The 25,336-nt window shown below is 42.7% G+C and overlaps 2 protein-coding genes across 3 annotated transcripts in view; one reads left to right on the forward strand and one right to left on the reverse strand.

Annotated features, from left to right (window-relative positions):
- Positions 1–25,336, forward strand: part of CEP89 (centrosomal protein 89) — an 84,113-nt gene that overhangs the window by 52,706 nt on the left and 6,071 nt on the right. For both annotated transcript variants that reach the window (XM_038754843.1, XM_038754844.1), the window contains exon 18: positions 22,747–22,916. In XM_038754843.1, coding sequence (XP_038610771.1) covers positions 22,747–22,916 — 170 coding nt within the window. The remainder of the gene's footprint in view (positions 1–22,746; positions 22,917–25,336) is intronic.
- Positions 168–22,747, reverse strand: LOC119935188 (E3 ubiquitin-protein ligase RNF182-like). The gene is made up of 2 exons (XM_038754845.1): positions 22,621–22,747; positions 168–1,228 (listed from the first exon to the last, which is right to left on the reverse strand). Exon 2 carries the CDS (start codon positions 1,210–1,212, stop codon positions 490–492), a length of 723 nt encoding a protein of 240 aa, XP_038610773.1. The 5' UTR covers positions 1,213–1,228; positions 22,621–22,747; the 3' UTR covers positions 168–489.

Below are 25,336 nucleotides of genomic sequence, written 5' to 3' on the forward strand. Positions count from 1 at the left end.
GAGAGAGATGAGAACAGGAATCAGGAATAGGAAAGGGCAGGGACAGATTGGCAGAGAAAACCAGAGATATAGTCACCCAAAGAGGCATAGATGGAAATCGGTAGATGTGGCTAGAGAAGACCCCAGTTCTTCAGAGGTCCCTGAATATCTCCTCCCCCATAAAGAGAATGAATAAGCCATTTTTATGTATCCCATAAAACTTTTAATTCTCTTTTAAAAAGACAAAAACAAAAATTGTAAAGAGGACACATGAAGAGATGACCAGGATCTAATGTGCACCCTGTGGGAAAATCGTATGAACAAGAATTTAAGAGGATTATCTGTACTGATTTTTTAATTGTAATCTTACCTAATCCATATTACATTTAAGTGGAATGAAAGTAATGATTAGCCCATAATGTTTAAGGAGCGTATTTTTCGAGCTTGAGGTTCTGTTATATATGATCTATACTCATATATGCATATATATGGAAAGTAACCTGATAACAATCAACTTCTTGAAGAGCAGTCACACATTCCCTGACAGAGGCATTGGCAAAAGCCGTAGACAAGACATACAGTTAGACTGGAAGGGACAAGACTGACACACACAATTCCCAGGGTGACTTTCTGAATCACCAGTAGGTAGATTCCAAGAGGCAAGGAGCCAAAGTAGAAAAATCCCAACAGCCACACTAATATTCTGGGTACGTGATTACAGAGTTTGGAGAAAAAATCTTGATCTGGTTGGCTATGAGAACTTACAGATACCGAGTCCAGGCTATGCTCCACGTAGTAGTCAGAGCTAGTACTTTGACTTGGGATCCTTGAGGAGTCTCGTTGTACTTCCATAATCGTAATCACTAAGCAGTTGGAAGATTCGTGGGAAGGACTTGAGGCCAAGTTCTTTGGAGTTAACACCACTTCTTTACAGTCTGAGTTCCATGCTGTTTTGTCCTTTAAAAGGAGTTTGGACATAACGTTTGTGTCATCGGGAAGCCCTGTGATTTCTTCCTCATGAAGTTCTGTCTCGTGGCGGCAAAATGGGCATGGAATACAGCTGGCTCCATCTCCAATGAGAAGTATTTTGGTCAGACACCTAGCACACACTCTGTGAAGACAGTCCAAGATTTTAGGTTTGCGACTGTGAATATTAAATCTCTGGTAGCATATTTTGCACTCCAGTTCCTCAGGTGGCAACTTCTCTTCTCCTTCTGTTAGTGGGCAACTCATTCTTACTACAGGTTCACTGCCAAAAGAGAAGGCAAATAGTAGTAGGTTACCTCAAAGTCTTCAAAGCCTCTTTATGATAGGCCTGTTTCTTTTCACAGAATTCTATTTATATTATAAACACAGCTTTAAAGAATTTCATTTTCCATTGTCTAAACAAGGAGTTTTGCCTTGAAAGTATCAGTTGTTTAATTGGATAAGAATTTGTGTTTGAGGGTTAGATGGTTGAATAACGATAAATTTTATTTTGACTCTTTTTGTTACTTTTTATGAATTTAGTTAATTGAAGGTAGTTATTTGGAAGAAAAAAACACTTTGTAGTAATAGCACTACTATTTTTATCACTTATTCTAGTAATACAGACATGGCATATTCAGAACTGAAGTCTGGGGGCGTTGTGGCCAACAAATGAAAACACCAATTATAATATTTTTTTAGACAATGTCATGGCAAAGAAATTAGAAAATTCAAATATGGATTCCTCCAACCTCAAACTCTGCCAAAAAGGATTTAATTTCAACTCGAGCATCAATAGATAAATCCAGATTATGGGTTAGTCCATTTTTTGCTAACCCTGATTAGTCTCTCCACTTTCATGATCATTCCATTCTCTCAGCTATCCCACCCAGCTGTCTTAAATGTTTGTCCATTTATTTGTTATTGAGTTATTTAACCACTTGTGTCTACAGGAAATTGTCAGACTTACAACACTATTGGTTCCAATCAACTGGATCTGAAAGGAAAAAGGCTTTAAGGCAAAACCAATATTTCCCTAGGACTAATAGTAGAAATAAGGGATTGGTTCTTGAACCAAGACTGGAAGCTGTTTTTATAAAAAATCACCCAGAATTGTGTACCCGTTCAATTATAGATGAGTAGTATAGCTAAATTAATATATTTACTGTATTTATTGATATAATTGCCTCCATTGCATAATCCTTCTTCTCTCCTCCACCAACCCCAAAAACTGTATAAAGTGGCATAGGAAGAGGAGAAAAATCAGTAGTGCGCAAATGCCGTAAACATAAGATCTCGGGCGAGGTGGGAGTTCTCCTTGCAGGGGTTGGAAGAGAAGGATTAAAAAGAGCCAAAGCCGCGGGTACAGGCTCTTGCCCTGGGGGAATTTCTTTTGAAATGTGTGCAACTACAGATGCAGGTTATAGCAGAGTATCTGCTATGGGGGAGGACAAAGAGTAGGGATGAATGCCTAGTGTATGCAGCACTTTGGAGAATACAATTAAATTTAGACAGTCTGAAATGTCTTCTTACCTTTCTCTCTCCTTTCTCTTTTCTTTTTTTCTTCTGCTCCCCTTATTGCTCTACTTAATTCTCCCCCCAAATAGCCCCGCCCCCATTTATACCAAAAAGGGAACTAATTATGGGAGTTAAAACAGTATATTGTAATGATCAGTATTTGATGTAAATCACATAAAGTTGAAAGTACCGCCCATAAGAACTATAATATATATAAATATAATTACATAAAAAGAATAGTTCAGTGTATTATGTAATGTGCATTACTCCTACCTACAGATGATCAGAATACAAAAATGAGAAAATTTAAGAGTTTGTAGAAGTGATCAACATTTTCTTATTGATGAAACAACCCTGTGTTATAGCTGCTGAAAAATGCCCAACTTCAGTCAATCAGTCAAATCAACTGTATTGAGTGCTTACTATGTGCAGAGCACTGTACTAAGCACTTGGGAAAGTACTGTAGAATAGAGTTGGTTAGACATATTCCCTACCCACAATGAGCTCACAGCTAGAGGGGTTTGTCTATCTGTTTAAAATAAGCAGACCAGAAGGCAGATTTCAGGATGAAACACCAGTTAGATATAATAATAGTAATAATAGTGGTATTTTTTTAAGTTTTCTGAACACTAAAATAGATATAATGTAAGCAGACAAGATGTAGTCCCTGAACCACATGGAGCTCACAGTGGAAGAGGGAAGGAGAAGAAGTATTTAATTCCCATTTTACAGATGAGAAAACTGAGGCTCAGAGAAGTTAAATGGCTTGCCCAAGGTTACACAAAAAGCAAGTGGCACAGCTGGGATCAGAATTCAGGACCTCTGACTCCGTGGCCCACGCTCTTTCCACTAAACCATGTTGAATGATATTCGTATTTTCTTTACAATTACAGCTGACTAACTTCAGCACATTATAAAGGAAAAAGTTGCTTAAACCTCAAAAAATCCATAAGGAGCCAGATGTGGAAGGGTGTTGGAGCTCTAGCACATTATAAAGGAAAAAGTTGGTTAAACCTCAAAAAATCCATAAGGAGCCAGATGTGAAAGGGTGTTGGAGCTCTATCCGGCATTTACAGTTTGAGTCTGGGACTTCCTCCAGAGGCATTTGAGTGGAGACCCTGGATCAAATGGGATGGGAACCATTTTGCAGAGCTGCAGTGGGACTGCCAAGCACTGTTCTAAGCACTGGGATAGGTACAAGATGATCAGGTCCCACAAGTAGGAGGCAGAGCAGGTATCGAATCCCCATTTCACAGACAAGGGAACTAAGGCACAGATTAAAACCCAGGTCCTCTGGCTCCCAGGCCTGTGCTCTGTCCAGTAGGCCATGCTGCTTCTCAGTCTCTTTTACTGGCTCCTCCTCTGCCTCGCACCATCTGACACCGGGGATCCCTCAAGGCACAGTTCTAGGTCCCTGTCTATTCTCTATCTACACCCACTCCCTTGGCGAACTCGTTCACTCCCATGGCTTCAATTCCCATCACTATGCAGGTGATTCCCAAATCTATATCCCCTCCCTGCAATCTCACATTTCCTCTTGCCTTCAGGACATCTCAAATTAAACATGTCCAAAACCGAACTCTGTATCTTCCCACGCAAATCCTGTCCTCCATCTGTTTTGCCCGTCATTGTAGACAATACCACTGTCCTCCCCATCTCACAAGCCTGTAACCTTGGCGTTGTTGACTTATCTTTCTCATGCTACCCACCTGGTCAGTCTGTCACCAAATCCTGTCAATTCTACATTCGCAACATTGCTAAAATCTACCCTTTCCTCTCCGTCCAAATTGCTACCATCCTGATCCAAGCACTTGTCCTTTCCTGTCTTTTGTGCAACCTGATTATCTTGTATCTACCAGCGCTTAGTATAGTGCCTGGCACCTAGTAAGCGCTTAACCAATACCACAATTATTATTACTACTGCATCTGCCTCCTCGCTGACCTCCCGGCCTCCTGTCTCTCCCCACTCCAGTCCATACTTCGTTCTGCTGCGCGGATCATTTTTCAACAAAAACATTGACCATGTCTCCCCACTCTTTGAGAACCTCCAATGGATGCTCATCCACAACCACGTCTAATAGAGAAACACCTCACCATCGGCTTTAAAGCACTCAGCTCTCTCCTACCTCACCCCACTGATCTCCTACTACTGGCCAGCCTGTACACTCTCCTCCTGTAGCACCGGCTTGCTCACTGTGTCCCAATCTCATCTCTCTCTTACTGCTGAGCCTTTCCCATGTCTTCCCCATAGCTTGGAACTCCCTCCCCATCCATATACGCCAGATCACCGGTCTCACCACCTTCCAAGCATTATTAAGGTCTCATCCCCTCCTTATCTCTTCCTTTATCTCTTATCCCTGGCTTACTCTTCCTTCTGCATCATCTGTACACTTGGATCTGTAACCTTTGGACATTTGATATTCACCCCAGCCCCACAGTGCTTAATGTACACACTTTTAGGTTATATAATTTCGGTTACATATTTATTCGTATTAATGTCTGTCTCTCCGTCTAGACTGTAAGTTCGTTATGCGCAGGGAACATATCTGCCAATTCTGTTGTACTCTCCTGAGCGTTAATACAGTGCTCTGCACATAGTGAGCATTCAGTAAATACCATTGATTGATTGAGGCTGCGACCCTGTGCTATTGGGGTGAATTTAATCAAGCAATAAGTAATTGTATTGAGTAGCTACTGTATGCACAGCCCTGGATAAAGAGTTTAGGAGAGGATAATATGCTTTGGCCAGCCTCCCCAGCTCCTGATATTCAGGAATCCCTTCTTGGCACAGAGTGCTTGCCAAATCCAACGGCTCATACTCTGTCCTAATCCTCCTCGACCTCTCAGCCGCCTTCAACACTGTTGACCACCCCCTTCTCCTCAACACACTATCTGACCTTGGCTTCACAGACTCCGTCCTCTCCTGGTTCTCCTCGTATCTCTCCGATCGCTCTTTCTCAGTCTCTTTTGCAGGCTCCTCCTCCCCCTCCCATCCTCTTACTGTGGGGGTTCCCCAAGGTTCAGTACTTGGTCCCCTTCTGTTCTCAATCTACACGCACTCCCTTGGTGACCTCATTCGCTCCCACAGCTTCCACTATCATCTCTACGCTGATGACACGCAGATCTACATCTCTGCCCCTGCTCTCTCCCCCTCCCTCCAGGCTCGCATCTCCTCCTGCCTTCAGGACATCTCCATCTGGATGTCCGCCCGCCACCTAAAGCTCAACATGTCGAAGACTGAGCTCCTTGTCTTCCCTCCCAAACCTTGTCCTCTCCCTGACTTTCCCATCTCTGTTGACGGCACTACCATCCTTCCCGTCTCACAAGCCCGCAACCTTGGTGTCATCCTCGACTCCGCTCTCTCATTCACCCCTCACATCCAAGCCGTCACCAAAACCTGCCGGTCTCAGCTCCGCAACATTGCCAAGATCCGCCCTTTCCTCTCCATCCCAACCGCTACCCTGCTCATTCAAGCTCTCATCCTATCCCGTCTGGACTACTGCACCAGCCTTCTCTCTGATCTCCCATCCTCGTGTCTCTCTTCACTTCAATCCATACTTCATGCTGCTGCCCGGATTATCTTTGTCCAGAAACGCTCTGGGCATATTACTCCCCTCCTCAAAAATCTCCAGTGGCTACCAATCAATCTGCGCATCAGGCAGAAACTCCTCACCCTGGGCTTCAAGGCTGTCCATCCCCTCGCCCCCTCCTACCTCACCTCCCTTCTCTCCTTCTCCAGCCCAGCCGGCACCCTCCGCTCCTCCGCCGCTAATCTCCTCACTGTCCCTCGCTCTCGCCTGTCCCGCCATCGACCCCCAGCCCACGTCATCCCCCCGGGCCTGGAATGCCCTCCCTCTGCCCATCCGCCAAGCTAGCTCTCTTCCTCCCTTCAAGGCCCTGCTGAGAGCTCACCTCCTCCAGGAGGCCTTCCCAGACTGAGCCCCTTCCTTCCTCTCCCCCTCGTCCCCCTCTCCATCCCCCCATCTTACCTCCTTCCCTTCCCCACAGCACCTGTATATATGTATATATGTTTGTACATATTTATTACTCTATTTATTTATTTATTTATTTTACTTGTACATATCTATTCTATTTATTTTATTTTGTTAGTAGGTTTGGTTTTGTTCTCTGTCTCCCCCTTTTAGACTGTGAGCCCACTGTTGGGTAGGGACTGTCTCTATATGTTGCCAATTTGTACTTCCCAAGCGCTTAGTACAGTGCTCTGCACATAGTAAGCGCTCAATAAATATGATTGATTGATTGATCTCCTAAAGCTCTGCTAAGTCCTTGGTGTATGACCTTGGGCAAGCCACTTAACTTCTGTACTCCTCAGTTCCTTCACCTGCAAAATGGGGATTAAATCCTACTTCCCCACAGCACCTGTATATATGTATATATGTTTGTACATATTTATTACTCTATTTATTTATTTATTTATTTTACTTGTACATATCTATTCTATTTATTTTATTTTGTTAGTATGTTTGGTTTTGTTCTCTGTCTCCCCCTTTTAGACTGTGAGCCCACTGTTGGGTAGGGACTGTCTCTATATGTTGCCAATTTGTACTTCCCAAGTGCTTAGTACAGTGCTCTGCACATAGTAAGCGCTCAATAAATATGATTGATTGATTGATTGATTACTTAGTCCCTCCTACTTCCTCCTCCTGAGAAGCAGCATGGTTTAGTGGAAACAGCATGGGCATTGGAGTCAGGATGTGGGTTCTAGTCCTGGCTCCACCGCTTGTCCGCTGTGTGACTTTGGGCAAGCCACTTCACTTCTCTGTGCCTCAGTTCCCTCATCTGTAAAATGGGGGTGAAGAATGTGATCCCCGTGTGGGACAACCTGATTACCTTGAACCTACCCCAGTGCTTGGAACAGTGCTCAGCACATAGTAAGCGCTTAACAAATACCATCATCATTATTGCTATTATTACTTAGACTCTGAGCCCCATGAGCGACAGGGACTGTGTCCAAACTGAGAAACCTTTACCCCAGTGCTTAGAACAGTGCTTGGCACATAGTAAGCACTTAACAAATACCTCCCCCACCCCCAAAAAGAAAAGACTAACAGAGCCTAAGACTGCTCCACTTTATCCCTCCAGCTTTTTCCTCCCCCTCTGCTGCTGTGGCTGTAACCTCCGGGGGAGGTGGGGGGTATAAAATGCTTGGACTAAAGTGGGGTAGGTCATGGAGGTAGGATGGGACAGCGTTTTACCCCGACAGAGACGCCTGCTGTCGTTTGCTAGCTCCTTGAGGGCAGAGACAACGTCTACTTTATTGTATTCTCCCAAGCACTTAGTCCAGTGCTCTGCACAGAGAAAGCACTCAATAAATGCCACTGATGAATTGTTACCACCAGTGGTGGGATGAAAGGAAGGGTAGGAAAGTGAAGAGGAGATTATATAGCAAATCCCCGAGGTGGTTGCTGTTTCCACCAGAGATGGAATGGGTGACCCTGAGACAAGCCCCAACCCCATCCCCAGCTTCGTGAGCCAGGAGGGCAGGGCTACCCCTGCTGCTTTCCCTGCTAGCAGCAGAGGGAAGGGCAATCAATCAATCAATCAATCATATTTATTGAGCGCTTACTGTGTGCAGAGCACTGTACTAAGAGCTTGGGAAGTACAAGTTGGCAACTTATAGAGACAGTCCCTACCCAACAGGGGGCTCACAGTCTAAAAGGGGGAGACAGAGAACAAAACCAAACATACCAACAAAATAAAATAGAATAGATATGTACAAGTAAAATAAATAGAGTAATAAATATGTACAAACATATATACATATATACAGGTGCTGTGCGGAAGGGAAGGAGGTAAGGGGGGGGGTGGAGAGGGGGACGAGGGCGAGAGGAAGGAAGGGGCTCAGCCTGGGAAGACCTCCTGGAGGAGGTGAGCTCTCAGGGCAGGGAGGAATGTCACCATGACTTTGTAAGATGGCTTTGTAAGATGGGGGTGAGGGGCTAAGGAGAAAGCTGGCACGACAGACAGTACCTGGCTGTGACCTACAGCACCAATGACATAAATGGTTTGGGGAGAGCAAGAAAGCTGAGGAGAGGAAGGGGGCAGTGTTATAATTTATCATTATTATTACTTTGGTATTTGTTAAGAGTTTACTATGTGGCAGGCACTGTTCTAAGCGCCGGGGTGGATACGAGCAAATCAGGTTGGACACAGTCTCTTTCCCACATGGGGCTCACAGTTTCAGTCCCCATTTTACAGACGAGGTAAGTGAGGCGCAGAGAAATGAAGTGGCTTACTTGCCCAAAGTCACACAGCAGACAAGTGGCAGAGCCAGGATTAGAACCCATGACCTTCGAACTCCCAGGCCTGTGCTCTCTCCGCTGTGCCATGCTGCTTTTCTGACAGTAGTGCATGCAATGCTTACCTTACTAGGTTCATGTCATAAAGTTGGTCTAATGTCGAAAACCTGAAATACGGTGTAAATTCAGAGATGTCGGAAGCGGTGTTTATAGTAATCAGGACGGTAGTGAGATGAGGATTTCCTGTGTCTTCTATACACACAATTCAGTATTGTATATTTGCCAATGTGTGGCTTCTTGTCTTTCCCACTGGATTTGAATCTCCTTGAGAGCAAGGATCTTGTCTTTTATTTCTTCAGCATCAGAGATGAGCAGTTTTGGTTCTTGGGTCATTTATTCCATTTTGAAAGTGTCCCTGCCTGGCTATATAAAGTTGGGGAAAGAGCTTTTAACTCCAAAAGGGCAGTTACTTCTGTCTCTGGCTCAGGGCCAGCTATGAAATCCTATTAACCTCTGACACGGTGTTCTTGGAATCATGGCGTGCCAGAAGGTGCTCTATGAATCTGCTGCCGGCCATCGGGGAGCCATTGTGGGAGGAAGCAATTGTTCTGGAGCCCAGACAGATCAAGCACAACACATCTGCTAATTCTGTCATCTTCCAAGCCCTTACTACATGCTCTGCACATAGTAAGTGCTCAATAAATGCCACTGATTGAAGTTCCTTGGAGGGCCAGAGTCAAGCCAAACCACTAGTGCAGTTCTCTTTACGCAGTCGGCACATGGTCAAATCTGATATTGAAACTTAGAATTTTCATCAATAAAAATTCCTTTTTAAAATTCAAGACCTAATAATAATAATAATTGTAGTATTTGTTAAGCACTATGTGCCAGCCATGGTACTAAGCGCTGGGGTGGATACAAGTAAATCGAGTTGGACACAGTCCCTGTCCCATGTCTGGCTCACAGTGTCAATCCCCATTATAAGGATGAGGTAGTGAGACACAGAGAAGTGAAGCGACTTATTTGCCCAAGGTCACACAGCAGACAATTGGCAGAGCTGGGATTAGAACCCATGACCTTGTGAATCCCGGGCCTGTGCTCTATCCACTACGCCAGGCTGCTTCTTGACATGTCAGTAATTAATGGAGAACATGTGGGGCTTTGTTGCTTTCCCACTGCTGCTCTCCCTGCCCCGCTGTTAATGGGATGATCCCAGGGCACTGTCCAGAGACTAGGATACTGTGATGCAGAGCAGGAGAGGCAGGCCTACTAGGATCCCTAGGCAGCAGCTGATATTGTGCAGATTCCTGAGCCACTTGTTCATACAAGGAAGCGGTGTGTGATCGTACTGCCTTGCTTTTCTAAGGTGAATTGGGCTTAACTATAACAAAAAGAAGCCAGTTCCCAATTTCCTATTCAATATATTGAAAACAAAATTGGCTAATCACCTTTTTTTAAAAAAAACTGCCATACAGTATGTCTGTCGTTGATATTGATATTCCATAATGTTATCCGGCAAGATAGTTGCCTTCTGAACTAGATATTTGACCATCACTATTGTAATGGTGGTAGCATTTTGTGAGCCCTGAGGGATACACTTGCATAATTTATGCTTCTTTAATTTATTACAGTGGTTCAAGGAGGAGCCAGAAACTGCTTACAGAAAATAAGATTCCCCCACTTCCTTAGTATTTTAGCATTTAGGCTTAGAGTGTTTTCATTTTGACATCCACATAGAGCAATTCAGTTCGAGGATAGTGGAGGGACTGCAGTTGTTTTGCTTTTCCTCCCTTCTTTAAATGTTTAGAAAGGAAGCTTCTCCACGTCCTTCTCCTTGGGTGAATTTTTCAGGAAGTAAGACTAAGAGTTCCATCACAGTGCAAGATTAGTTGGCATCACGCAGAGCCAGACACAGCGTAGGCAGATATCTGGGCAAACTTCCTCATTTATCTTCATAAACCCACTCTGATTTTGACATGTAGCAATCTTCTTTATACACAGTTTTAGTTCTTATCCTGGGCTTGGGAATATATTTTAAATTGGCTGAATATGAAATTTGCTTATCCAAATATGAACCAGAGTTAACAGGCTTTTAATAAGCCCCCAAATCCTCCCTCATGTAATCCAACAGACAACCACTCTTCCCGGCTTCATACCCTCATTGAAGGCACATCTCCTCCAAGAGGCCTTCTCAGAATAAGCTCCACTTTTCTTCATCTCCCACTCCCTTATACTTCGTCTCGACTTGCTCCCTTTGCTCTTCCCCCATCCCAGCCCCAAAGTACTTATGTACATATCTGTATTTTTATTTATCCTTTTGCTCTTTCCCCTGTCCCAGCCCCAAAGCACTTACGTACATATCTGTAACTTTATTTACTTGTATTGATGTCTATCTCCCCCACTCTAGACTGTAAGCGCAATGTGGACAGGGAATGTCACTGCTGTTGTATTGTACTTTCTCAAGTGCTTAGTACAGTGCTCTGCACACAGTATGCGCTCAATAAATACGATTGAATGAAAGAGTGAACAGGCTTTTAAAAAAGACTGCTCTAAACATAAATATGGAAAACAGACATAGTTCAAAGACATGTACAATCACTTCTAAGCATCCAGCAATGTCGGTCTCCCACAGAAATTCGCATTATCTTGGTGACATATCTTTTTTTACACTGCTGTAGTCCTGGCAAATGGCATATTCACTCATATTAGTTCTGCTGTCAAGTTTATTAGCATTCATTCATTCAATTGTATTAATTGAGCGCTTACTCTGTGCAGAGCACTGTACTAAGCGCTTGGGAAGTACAAATCGTCAACATATAGAGATGGTCCCTACCCAACAACGGGCTCACAGTCTAGAAGTGGGGGGACAGACAACAGAACAAAACAAGTAGACAGGTTTTAATACCATCAGAACAAATAGAATTATAGCTACGTACACATCACTAATAAAATAGAATAATAAATATGTACAAATTTAATAGAGTAATAAATATGTACAAATATATAAGTGCTAAGGGGAAGGGGGTAGGGCAGAGGGAGGGAGGGGGACTATGGGGAGAGGAGGAGGAGAGGAAAAAGGGGGGCTCAGTCTGGGAAGGCCTCCTGGAGGAGGTGAGCTCTCAGTAGGGCTTTGAAGGGAGGAGGAGAGCTAGTTTGGCGGATGTTTGGTGGGGAGGGCATTCCAGGCCAGAGGTAGGACATGGGTCAGGGGTCGACGGCAGGACAGGTGAGAACGAGGCACAGTGAGGAGGTTAGTGGCCGAGGAGTGGAGTATGCGGGCTGGGCTGTAGAAGGAAAGAAGGGAGGTGAGATAGGAGGGGGCAAGCTGATGGAGAGCCTTGAAGCCGAGAGTGAGGAGTTTTTGCTTGATTCGAAGGTTGATAGGCAACCACTGGAGATTTTTGAGGAGGGAAGTGACATGCCCAGAACGTTTCTATACAAAGATAATCCAGGCGGCAGAGTGAAATATAGACTGAAGCAGGGAGAGACAGGAGGATGGGAAATCAGAGAGGAGGCTGATGCAGTAATCCAGTCGGGATAGGACAAGAGATTGAACCAGCAAGGTAGCGGTCTGGATGGAGAGAAAAGGGTGGGTCTTGGCGATGTTGTGGAGATGAGACTGGCAGGTTTTGGTGATGGATTGGATGTGTGGGGTGAATGAGGGAGCGGAGTCAAGGATGACACCAAAGTTATGGGCTTGTGAGATGGGAAAGATGGCAGTGCCATTCACAGTGATGGGAAAGTCAGGGAGAGGACAGGGTTTGGAAGGGAAGATAAGGAGCTCAGCCTTGGACATGTTGAGTTTTAGATGCTGGGCAGACATCCAGATGGAGATATCCTGAAGGCAGGAGGAGATACGAGCCTGGAGGGAGAACAGGGGTGTAGATTTGGATGTCATCAGTGTAGAGATGATAGTTGAAGCCATGGGAGTGAATGAGTTCACCAAGGGAGTGAGTATAGATGGAGAACAGAAGGGGACTGAGAACTGACCCTTGAGGCACCTCTACAGTAAGAGGATGGGAGTGGGAGGAGGAGTCTGCGAAGGAGACTGAGAATGAATGGACAGAGAGATAAGAGGATGGAGTCTGTGAAGCCAGTGTTGGATAGCGTGTAGAGGAGAAGGTGATGGTCCACAGTGTCGAAGGCAGGTGAGAGGTCGAGGAGGATTAGGAAAGAATAGGAGCCATTGGATTTGGCAAGAAGGAGGTCATTGGTGACCTTTGAGAGGGCAGTTTTGGTGGAGTGTAGGGGATGGAAGCCAGATTGGAAGGGGTCTAGGAGAGAGTTGGAGTTGAGGAATTCGAGGCAGCGAGTGTAGACAACTCGTTCTAGGAGTTTGGAAAGGAAGGGTAGGAGGGAGATAGGGCGATAACTAGAAGGGGCAGTGGAGTCGAGAGGTGATTTTTTAGGATGGGAGAGACATGGGCATGTTTGAAGGCAGAGGGAAAGGAACCAGTGGAGAGTGAGCGGTTGAAGGTGGAAGTTAAGGAGGGGAGAAGGGAAGGGACGAGAGTTTTCATAACATGAGAGGGAATGGGGTCCGAAGCACAGGTGGGTGGGGTGACGCTTGAGAGGAGGAGGAGGTCTCATCTGAAGATACTGCTGGGAAGGATGGGAAAGTAGGGGAGAGGTTGAGGGCTGGGGGGATGGAGAAGGGGGAGGGGTGACTTTGGGGAGCTCAGACCTGATGGTGTTAATTTTACTAATGAAGTAGTGAAGTCATATTTGTTGAGCACTTACTGTGTGCAGAGCGCTGTAGTAAGCACTTTGGAACGTACAATAGAATAATAAACAGTGATATTCCCTGCCCACAATGAGCTCATGGTCTTTTAATACAATCAGTCATCCACTAAGATGTTTCAAGTTACAATGAATGGTGCATACAGTGTTTCGAAATTTCTACCCTCTTTCGGCTTTACCCTCTTCCATTTTACCACACTGGCCTCCTTTATAGTACTTACTGTAGAGCTATATTGGGAGGGTGATAATGTGTTAAGTTTAAAGTGAGGGGGAGAGCGGTGGGAAGAGACTGGAAAGGTTATCTGATCGCCAGACAGTCACCAGGGAGGGTGAGCATGCTCGTTGTATTTCCAATGGAGAAAAAGTTGGCTACCTCTCTAGCTCAAAATAAATAAATGCATTACTGTAGATATTTTACTCACCTATAATTGAGTACATAATTCTGGGTAATTTGGATAAAAATAGGATATCCAATTTTAGATTAGAAACCAATATCCCATTTGTAGCATTGCTCCTCTAAAAAAACTGGTTCCAACTTCCATTTCAATTTAAGGTGCAGGTCCAGAGTTAATTGGCATAAGTCTTAGGACTGCTTACAATTGGATTTTTGATTTTTAACGTAAGATATCCCTATATTGAAAGCTACCCATACCATAATTCTGTACTGAATAATTGAGTAGGTGTTTATGGAGCTAGTTTTCTTCAAACCTAACACCACTTCTAATGATATCATAGAACCATAGAACTGAAAAACACTCAAGACCTTTAACTCTCACATACTAACAATAAGAAGAATTGTGGTATTCGTTGAATGCTTACTACGTGTCAATCACTATTCTAAGTGCTGAGGTAGGTATAAGATCATCAGGTTCCACGTGGGCTCACAGTCGATGTGTGAGAGAGAACAGGTATTGAATCCCCATTTTGCAGCTCAGGGAACTGAGGTACAGAGAAGAGAAGTGATTTACCCAAGGTCGCATAGCAGTTAAGTGGCAGAACTGGGATTAGAACCCAGGTTCTCTAACTCCCAGGCCTGTGCTCTTTCCACTAGGCCACACTGTCATGTCACTAAATCCTGCTTGGTTCTTCCTCCACAGTTTTTTTAACTCCTCCCTGTCCACTTAGAAGGCCACCACCGTGGATCAAACTCATGTAATCTCTAAGTGACCATTATGGCCTCTTCCCTGACTTGCCTGCCACTAACGTCTCCCGTCTTTTAGTCTATATAATGATGGCATTTATTAAGCGCTTACTATGTGCAAAGCACTGTTCTAAGCGCTGGGGAGGTGCTCAGGTTGTCCCACGGGGGTGCTCACATTAATCCCCATTTTACAGATGAGGGAACTGAGGCCCAGAGAAGTTAAGTGACTTGCCCAAAGTCACACAGCTGACAATTGGCAGAGCCGGGATTTGAACCCATGACCTCTGACTCCAAAGCCCGTGCTCCTTCCACTGAGCCACGCTGCTTCTCTACTATGTCATTTTTCTAAAATGCCATTCACTGCTTAACTCCATTCTTCAAAGATCTCCAAAGGCTTCCAATTTCCCTCAGCATCAACTAGAAACTCCTGAGCGGCATCTTTAACTTTCTCTCTCACACACCTCATATTTCTATATATCAGCTCTCTTCACCCACTCCGATTTAGTTAATAATAATAATAATAATAATGGTGGTATTTGTTAAGCGCTTACTATGTGCAAAGCACTGTTCTATGCGCTGGGGGGATACAAGGTGATCAGGTTGTCCCACTTGGGGCTCACAGTCTTACTCCCCATTTTAATCAATCAATCAATCGTATTTATTGAGCGCTTACTGTGTGCAGAGCACTGTACTAAGCACTTGGGAAGTACAAGTTGGCAACATATAGAGACAGTCCCTACCCAACAGTGGGCTCACAGTCTAGAAGCGGGAGACAGAGAACAAAACCAAACATATTAACAAAATAAAACAAATAGAATAGATATGTACAAGTACAATAAATGGAGTAATAAATATGTACATACATATATACATATATATATGTATATACATATTTTACAGATGAGGTAACTGAGGCACAGAGAAGTTAAGTGGCTTGCCCAAGGTCACACAGCTGACAAGTGGCAGAGCCGGGATTCGAACCCATTACCTCTGACTCCCAAGCCCGTGCTCTTTCCACTGAGCCAGTGCTGCTTTCTACTTCCACCTCTGCCCATTTTCTCAGACTTTTCACCCTTTCTAGAACTCCCTCCCTCTAATTCTGCACATAACAGATCGTCCCTTCTTCAAAAGCCTTCCTAAAAGTGGCATTTCCCAATTAATTTCTACATCTTCAGGTTGTATCAAGACAATGGCCACCCTTAGACATTTACGTAAACCAATATTGATTTACCTCCACTACTTGCTTTCTTACCTATTTATTCATTTTTCCATACTCCTACTACTAACAGAGTTCTCTTTCCTCTCCTGCTATTTGTAAATAGTTTGTCTGCCCTGTCACTCCCTTTAGATTTAAACTTGTTGAGGGAGGAACCATATCTTTAATTTTATTGTACTCTTCCAGACACTTAATGAGGTTCTCTGTATTCAATAGCTGTGATTTATTGGTCTAGCCTCCTGCCTTTAGTCAAGTACAGAACTAAATCAGGTGGAACAGATTTTTCTCCTTAAAGATTTCCAGAAATGGAAACTCCGCACTTTCCTTTTGTGGTCTATTCCAATGTTTTTATTACCAGTATAATGAAGCACTTATGTCCAGATAAAATCTTTCCTGTTTGAGTTTGTCATTTTCCTCTTGTTCTGTCCTCACTTGATACTGAGCACTATTGGCCAACATCATCTCCATAGAAATTGTTAATATGCTTGGTAGTATTTGGAGAATTTGTTCTGGGAAAGCATTACTAATTTAACTTCTCCAAATTTTACGTTGCTGGGAACTGAAGCTGGTGAAAAGTCTGTCATCCCAGAAGAGGAGAAAATTAGCCTATCTTAAAAACATTGATATGCAATTTTTAAAAATGAAACTGATGTTGGCATCCAATACTTTTAAGAGCTATGAAAGGGATTTCATTTGATTCTTTTAAGACATGAGCATGTCAGGGATTGTCAAGTGAAATAAGAAATGGATGATGTAAATTATGATAGCCTTTAATATTGCTGTCACAAAAAACAACGCAAAAAACAATTTTTTTCCATCTTTTAAGTTCAGACTGTTCACAAAGTCATTATTACAATACAGCTGGCAAAACAGCTTTGGCAGTCAAATTTCAGATTCACGCCAATAGTCATAGTGATTTTTAATAAACTATACAACTTTAAGAATGAAGTTATTTCTGCTTTTATGGTTCAGAAACAAGTATAGCAGTGGGCCTCAGATAACATTAGAAAGTGTCTAGAAATTGTGACACTGTTCTTTGTATCATCTTAATGAAAGCACTGCACTGCATTTTTCTGCTGTCCTGGGCTCAGAATATCCTGGTGAAATCAGGGTTCGCGGGAGGGCGGTGGGGAGGGGGGTTTTGTGTGTGTGTATCAAGTCACCAATGTGAATATCAGGAAACAATATCCATTTAATGGATGCTTCTCTTGTAGAACCCAGAATAGATGGACTGTCAAATTTATGTATCAGTAAATACTGAGAAATCAAACATTTTAACCTCAGTAGGTTTGAAGGGGCCAAAGGGAAGCAGAAAAGGAGACTGAGATAATGGACGAAAATGCTGGAGAGGAAGTGGAACTAAGAAATAAGTCTATCTTTGTGGGAGGTAGGCCTCTACTTCCAGGTGTTATCAATCAATCATATCTACTGAGTGCTTACTGTGCACTCTAAGCGCTTGGGAGAGTTTAATATAACAGAGTTCGTAGACACGTTCCCTGCCCACAACGAGCGTACAGTCCACTGGCTGTCACCAGGAAAACAGACATACCAGTACAAGAGAAGATGCTCTTATTCTCCAGTCAGTTTCACCATCTCCGCATAGGTTCCATATCTGCATCTGTCTATATGTCCATATGCATATGGCACCAGTGTTCCATATGTACATATACATGTATAGGTATATATGAACCAATTACATTTTGTGGTACACTTTGAGTTAGGAGGTTCTGAAACAGGAGCAAGCTCTTCATTGAACTTTGCATCAGATGCTTGTGTTCTGTCCTTCTTCGGGATGAATGCTCTCCATTTTTAATGTGCAAATGGTCATTCGGTCATCCTGCCTTCACAAGTGCTATGGAGGGTTATTATCACGGTTCACTGATCCTGTAAAATCTTCCTGCTTCCTCACCTCAGGTAAAAGGGCAGTGAGCTTTAAAAATTTGAAATATGCCATTTTAGAATTTTGGTTTGGGTCGTCCAAGCCGAGAACCTTGAACAGTGGCTGGCTGTGGAGAGAAAACTGTATGTTGTTTCATTTTTTTTGTTTTCTTATGGTATTTGTTAAGCAGTTACCATGTGCTGAGCACTTTACTGAGCTCAGGGGTAAATAGAAGATAATCAAGTTGAACTCAGTCCCTGTCCCCCATGGGGTTCATAGGCTAATTAAGAAGGATTAGGATTTAATCCCCATTTTACAGATGAGGTAACTGAGGCACAGAGAAATGAAGTGATTTGCCCAAGATCACACAGCAGACAAGTAGCAAAGCCCGAATTAGAACCCAGATCCTCTGTCTTCTGGGCCTGTGCTATTTCCACTAGACCACACTGCTTCTCAGTGTTTTTGTTTGACTCTTGTAATAGACTGCAAAGAAGACAAGGACTCTACTCCAGTTGGCATTAATTTAAATATCCATCGCTAACAGCTGTAGAAAATCTCAAACCTGAGTACTATATGGATATTTATGGATTTCAAGGGTCACATCCTCCTGGATGAGTTTCCCCCTAGATAAGTGGAGTTGCAATTCCCAACTCCCTCAGGCCTTAGGGGCCCTAATGTAGCTTGCAAAACCCGTGCAACTCATAAAAGATTTCACCAGCCTCATCTCCACAATAAAAAGGTGCTGACTTTTCATTTTGAATGTGGGGACCAAAACAGAACAGATATTTTACAAAAACAGGGATATGATGAAATCTCATCATTCAGGCTTGGACCATCTACTTTGGATTCATTCCAACTGGGGTACAAACAATCCTTAGTGTAATTAGAAAAGGGTTTAGGGAGCAAAAGGAGAACCAGCCAACTAACTCTAAAAAAGAACTCTCAAACGATAGTATTGATTGCACACCTATTGTGTTCAGAGCACTGTACTAAGCATTTGGGAGACTACAATAGAATTAATAGGCATGATACCCACTCTCAAGGTTCTTACCAGTCTCCTAATCACAATTTCATCTGCATCTGTGATTTTATTATGTATGTGCATTTGCACTCTAATGTTAATCAATCGTATTGATTGAGTGCTTACTATGTGCAGAGTACTATATTAACCGCTTGGGAGAGTAAGTACAGTATAACAGAATAAGCAGACGTGTTTGCTGCCCAGAGCAAGCTTATAGTCTAGAGGGGGAGACAGAAATTAATAAGAATAATTCATTTATAATACATAATTTAAAGATATGTACATAAGTTCTTTTGGGGTGGGACAAATATCGTGTCCAAAGATCACAGATTGAAGTGCATAGATGACACAGAAGGGAAAGCGAGATGGGGGAAAAGGGTCTTAATTGGGGAAGGCCTCTTGGAGGAAATGTGAGCTTAGTAATGCTTTGAAGGTGGAGAGAGTGGTGTTTGGTGTGTATGGAGAGTGTGGGAAGAGGTGGGAAATGGGTCGGCGGCAAGATAGGCGAGATGGGGGCACAATGAGTAAGCTGGTGCTAGAGGAGTACAATGTGTAGGCTGGGCTGGAGTAGGAGATTAGTGAGGTGAGGTAGTGCGGAGCGAGTCGATTGCTTTAAAGCCAGTGGTAAGGAGTTTGATGCGGAGGTGGATGGGCAGCCCTGCCACTGAAAGTTCTTGAGTAGTGGAGAGCCATGAACTAAATGTTTTTGTCGATAAATGATTCATGCAGCAGAGTGGAGAATGGATTGGAGTGGGGAGAGGCAGGAGGCAGGGAGGTCAGTGAGGAGGCAGATGCCGTAGTCAAGACAGGGTAGGATAAGGGCTTGGATCAGCATGGAAGCAGTTGGGATGGAGAGGAAAATGGGGATTTTAGCAATGCTGCGAACGTAGAACTGACATGATTTAGGGACAGACTGAATTTGTGGATGGAATGAGAGAGATGAGTCGAGAACAATGTCAAGGTTAAGGGCTTGTGAGGAGGGTAGAGAGTGGTGTTGTCTACAGTGATGGGATAGACAGGGGGAGGACAGGGTTTGGGTAGGAAGGTAAGGAGTTCTGTTTTGGACATGCTTAATTTTAGGTGTCTCACTGATATGTCTTGAAGGCAGGAGGAAATGCAAGATTTCAGGGAAGGAGAGCAGTCAGGACTGGAGATGCAGGTTTGGAAATCATCTGTGTAGAGATGGTAGTTGAAGCCATGAGCGGAAGTTGTATGTTAAATGCAACCTGAACTAAATGTAATTAGAAATAAAGCTGTGCAAGTTAGCCCATTTTGAAGATCAGGATTGTTTTCAGATAAGATTATAATCAATCATATTTCTTGAGCACTTACTATGTACAACACATGCTAATTATTACTTCTTCTGTAGACTGTAAGCTCCCTGTGGGCAGGTATTGCCTCTACCAACTCCATTGTACTTTCCCAAGAGCTTAGTACAGTGCTCTGCACACTATATTCAATAGATGTCATCGATTGATTATGGTATATACTAATCAGGACATTTTTGTTCTCAGTTGGTAACTGTGAAATGTCCAGTGGACTTTTTGGTAAAGGTAAATTTCCTGTTGAATAAAAGTGGATCGACCGTTGGAGGGTGGGTATCTAATGTTCCCCAATTGATGTGTTTCCTGCAAAGAACGGTTTCTCTCCCTTTAGAATGGATATTAATTTAGTACTCTCAAAGGCCAAGCATGGAATGATCATTAAAAATTGGTCCGAGGTATTTTCAGTCAGCTTTCTCATTTGTTATGACCTTTCTCAAAGCATTTTCTGAAGTACTGTGGAATGAAATGAGGTTCTAATTAGGGCGAGCCCAAGTGCAATCACTAGCGTGGCTGTAGGCTCTCAGGGAAGTGATATGCATAAAATAGAAGAAGTACTTGGGCTTGACAGTATTTTTGCAGTGTAGCCTAGGCATGGAGGTTTGGGTTCTAGTCTTGGCTTCACCACTTGTCTGCTGTGTGACCCTGGGCCAGTCAATCAGTCAATGAGTGATTATTGTGCACAGAGCACTGTACATGGTAAACCAGGCACTTAACATTTTTGTGCCTCAGTTCCCTCATCTCTAAAATGGATATAAGATACCAGTTCTCCCTTCTGCTCACACCAGAAACCTCATGTGGGATAGAGACAGTGTCAGATACGATTATTTTCTTTCTACCCCAGCGCTGGGCACACAGAACTGGCTAATTAATCACTAGGGATGTTAATTATGCTATCACTATCATCATTAGAGGTCTTTCCATTTATATTAAATAGCATAATAGAACAGCAAGGCAAGGCATTTCCAAGCACCCCTCTAGTAGAGTTTTAAGATGCATAAGACTGTGTGTATATATATAGTTATTGTATCATCGAGCCCATGAAATTACTTAACTCTAGTGAGGAGGTATCATTTGTTCCAGGGATATGAAGGCATTTATGGGCCTATTAATTGGCAAGGTATTTATAACCAGCACAAAACTAAAATGGACAATGCAGTTATGAATTAAAACCTATCGTAATGTCTTTCCACCCTTTCACTAGTGCATTCAAAAGCATTAAAATAAAGTATTGGTACTCACCAAGGCAGAACTGATAGTTGCTGTTTTAAAATTAAATTGCAACACTAAATTAAGTTTCTAATAAAGACAAATGATATTAAACACTGTTTTTAAATCCAGTGTTACATGTGCTCCTTGGTTCTACGCTGTTGCTTCCATGAAAGGGAAAAAAGGCACGCCAAAGGAATTTCCCAAGAAATAGGACACAATAATTGAACTGCCTCCTGGAATTTGCCTAATGTCCCCAAAATTAGATTCTTCCTCTTGATTGCCTATGTTCATTTGGCTCTAAATGTCTTTTTCCTCTGCTCATTAATATTGTCTTTCTAGATTGCAATCCTCAATTATGCCGATTAATTCCATAAATGTGAGGAATTTGAGATTCCTTTTGTGGGGTCTCATTTTCAAGTCCAGAATTTTGAGTGTCTCTAGGCATGTGAGATTAGGAACCACAAAATCCATAGTAAACTAAATCTCTTTGTAAAAAAGCCCAATTGCAGCAAAGTAAGCAGTAGAGTATATTCAGTTAGCATACTTTAAAGTACTAAAAGATTTTTTCCAGTTGTAAAATTGATTTTCTTGGATTCATTTTTTTCAGTGCAGATATCATATATGTATTTTTTTTCCTACTAAAGAAACAGGGCAGCAGGAGCTACATTTTGTTTTAAGTTTTTGCTGACCAATTTCCCCTGCAAAGATAATAAAACATTTATTACTCCCCCACCCCCCGCCAAGCATTTTAATGTTAATACAGTTTGTCAAGAAGTAATACCTATGAGAAGCAAAATCTTTACAATGACAGGTACTCAAATATGGACGATAACTGTACTGAAAAGACAGATTTTCCCTAGAGGGTATTTTAATGAAAGATTTTTTTCAAATTTTTCTAAAATGAGAAACTGTTCATAGACTTGACACATCAGTCAAACACATCGGTCTCGTGTTATGCATTTAATAGCTAAGTCGAATTGATTTCTCTTATCCTCGTGTAATGAGGCTGCCACTAACAATAAACCACATATTCAGCGGAGAGTTTTCCATGCCACTTTTTACACCCAGACTTAACTATTGAAAGAATAGAGAAATATGCTGTTTCTTCACACTTGCTTTCTTTGGTGGGTAGCTAGTATTGAGTATTTCCATAAACAATAAAATGGGATCAATTATACATCATTCAAATGGTGATAACCGATTAAGACTGTGAGCCCCACATGGGACAACCTCATCTCCTTGTATTCCCCCCAGCGCTTAGAACAGTGCTTTGCACATAGTAAGCGCTTAACAAATACCAACATCATCATCATCATAACCTTTTGTAGCAAAAATTCCATGAAAGAGAATTCAATTGGAAACTTACCTGATTTATTCTTTAAACCAGGCATCCATGATATAAAAATAGCAATCCTTCCTCAAAGAGACCCGTTAAGCCAGTTACTTTGTTGGTGGCCATAATCACTCTCCCCCTGATTTTTCACCCTCACAGGTGTATAAAAGGAAAGCAGCTGTAAAGCTCGGAAACATCAATCTCCGACTGACCGAGCAAGAGGAGGACTTTGCTGGGAAGACCGCTCAGTACCAGCGTGAAATGAAGCATCTCCAGTGGCTGCTGCAAGACAAGCAGCAAACCCTTGATGAAGTGCTGCAGCAGAAAAGGTAAAATCAGACACAGCCCCAAACAAACCAATTAGATCCTACTGGTGGGAGAGGGAGAGAGAAAGGGGGGTGGGGGGGAGTAGCTGCACAGCTGCAGACACTTGCTTTTGTTCTATTAGACACCCATCTGGCATCCTCTCCGCGTTTTCTCTCTCCAGTCCAAACTGAGTTGAAAAATCCATTCTTTCTTACACCTCCCCTTTCCCCTTCTCTGCTCCACCCATAGGGTCAATCGTTTAAAGCAGGAGTTTAGACACTGGGGGTGTTTTTAAAGCAAATTATAAATTCTCTCTACAGACCCCTTAAATAATTAATAAGGAGAAAATGCCAAGTTACATAGTTGTAGCTTGTCAGCGGTTCACTAGAAAGGGTAGCTGTTCAATTACATCTTGTAATGAAGCAATTTCTTCCTCTGACAGTTTTCTGACAAATGAGAAATGAAAGCAGGACGTTGACAGCATGCCTTGCTGGTTACAGCGTTTCGTTGGTCTGCTTTTAGAGAATGAAGTTGACCAAACCGTTACATCCCTTTCCTCGGTGATGCGGAAAGGCGACTACAAAAGGAAAACATAATGAGTTTAATAGATCCTGACAAGGTTAGGACTCCCAATACTGTCTTAATAGACGTAATTTCTTGAAGAGGCTTTCCCTCTGGTGGTGAAACCTTTCCCAACACAGTTCCATTAGCAACATACAAGAATAAGTGTAGGAGATACAGCTAGTTAAGCAGTCATTTTGAAAATTAACTTAGAGTTTTTTTTAAACGGACCGACAACTTATGAAAATGAGCTCAGAGCTATTGTCATCTGCATCTGAAACAGCAAAAGAATAGTAAGGTGGAGTTGAATGAATGGGCAGTGCCTTCAGAGTTAGCATTGTGATTTTTGTTTTTTGTTCGAATGTTATTGGTTAAGCACTTATGTGCCAGGCACCGTACCAAGTGCTATGGTAGCTACGAGTTTATCAGATTGGACACAATCCTTGTCCCACATCAGGCTGACAGTCTTATTCCCCATTTTACAGATGAGGAAACAGGCACAGAAAAGGGACGTGACTTGCCCAAGGTCACACAGCAGACAAGTGGCAGAGCCGAGATTAGAACCCAGGTCCTTCTAACTCCTAGGCCCGTGCCCTCTACACCAGGCCACAGTGCTTCTCTGTTTGGCCAAAAACCCCTATTCCTTGATTTTGAAAATTATAGATAACATTTTAGTAAGTGGTTCAGTTTTTTTATAAGGCGACATCCGAAGGTAGGTTGATTGGGATGTTCAGAATCACAAATGCAAAAGGCTGTATTATGCACTAATCAGTAATACATATTTTCGCTAGCGTCACCTGAACCTTTTCCGATGTAGGCTTTGCACTTGAAATCTCTTGTGGTATTTGAGTGAGCCCTCTCTGTCCTTACAAATGTAGTTTTATGCCCTTCGGTGGCTGTGTGCAGTTTTGTCTTCATTATCACCTACCTCAAAAATGGTGGCAAATGAGGGAAAAGTTTGTTTGTTTCATGTTGAATTGATTAAACACAAAACTACTCCTGTTGAATATGCCGGTAATTATGTTTTGATTGTCTTCTGTTGATTATCCCATAGTCTAATTTACCTTAAATGACACTTTAACTCAGTAATAATTGTGGTATTTGTTAAACCCTTAGTATGCATCAACCACTGTTTTGGATTGCAATATAAGCAGGTTGGACAGTCCTTGTCCCACAAAGGGTTTATAGTCTAAGAGGGAGGGAGAATGGGTAGTTTATCCCCAGATTATAGATGAAGTAATTGATACCCAGAGAAATTAAGTGACTTGCCCAAGGTCACACAGCACAAAGGGGGTAGCGTCTGATTAGAATCCAGATCCTCTGACTCCCAGGGCCATGCTCTTTCCTTTAGACTTGTACTTCAACTTGTTCAACTTGTACTTCCCAAGCGCTTAGTACAGTGCTCTGCACACAGTAAGTGCTCAATAAATGCAATTGATTGATTGATTAGACCACCCTGCTTCTCAACAATACATCTTCAAATAGTTTTAGAAGGTTTTCCCTCTTCAGATTTTGATTTTGTGTTTTGAAGGAACTGAGGTTTCCTGCACTTGAACACTTTGCTACCGTGAGCAGCTGCTCTACTCTGTGGAGTGAAGAATTTTACATCATTTACATATCTTCATCCTTTCACAGCAATGATAGCTGCGGTAGCATCAGGCAATATAACAAATAAATCATTAAGGTAAAAAATAAGAGAAAGCAGTAAGGTTTGTGAAAATAATTGTAGCAATTTCACATCCAGTTGTGTTTTACATTCAGGTGGTTCTTTTCATTAAGGTGGAGTTGCTGACAGCAGCCATCAGTGAGTACAGAATCTTGCTTGTGTTTAGTGGTGCATAAAATGATGCACACTGCAGATACTAAATAAGGCATTGGTTTT

This window comes from Tachyglossus aculeatus, chromosome 11, assembly GCF_015852505.1.
Source record: "Tachyglossus aculeatus isolate mTacAcu1 chromosome 11, mTacAcu1.pri, whole genome shotgun sequence".
Lineage (NCBI taxonomy): Eukaryota > Metazoa > Chordata > Mammalia > Monotremata > Tachyglossidae > Tachyglossus > Tachyglossus aculeatus.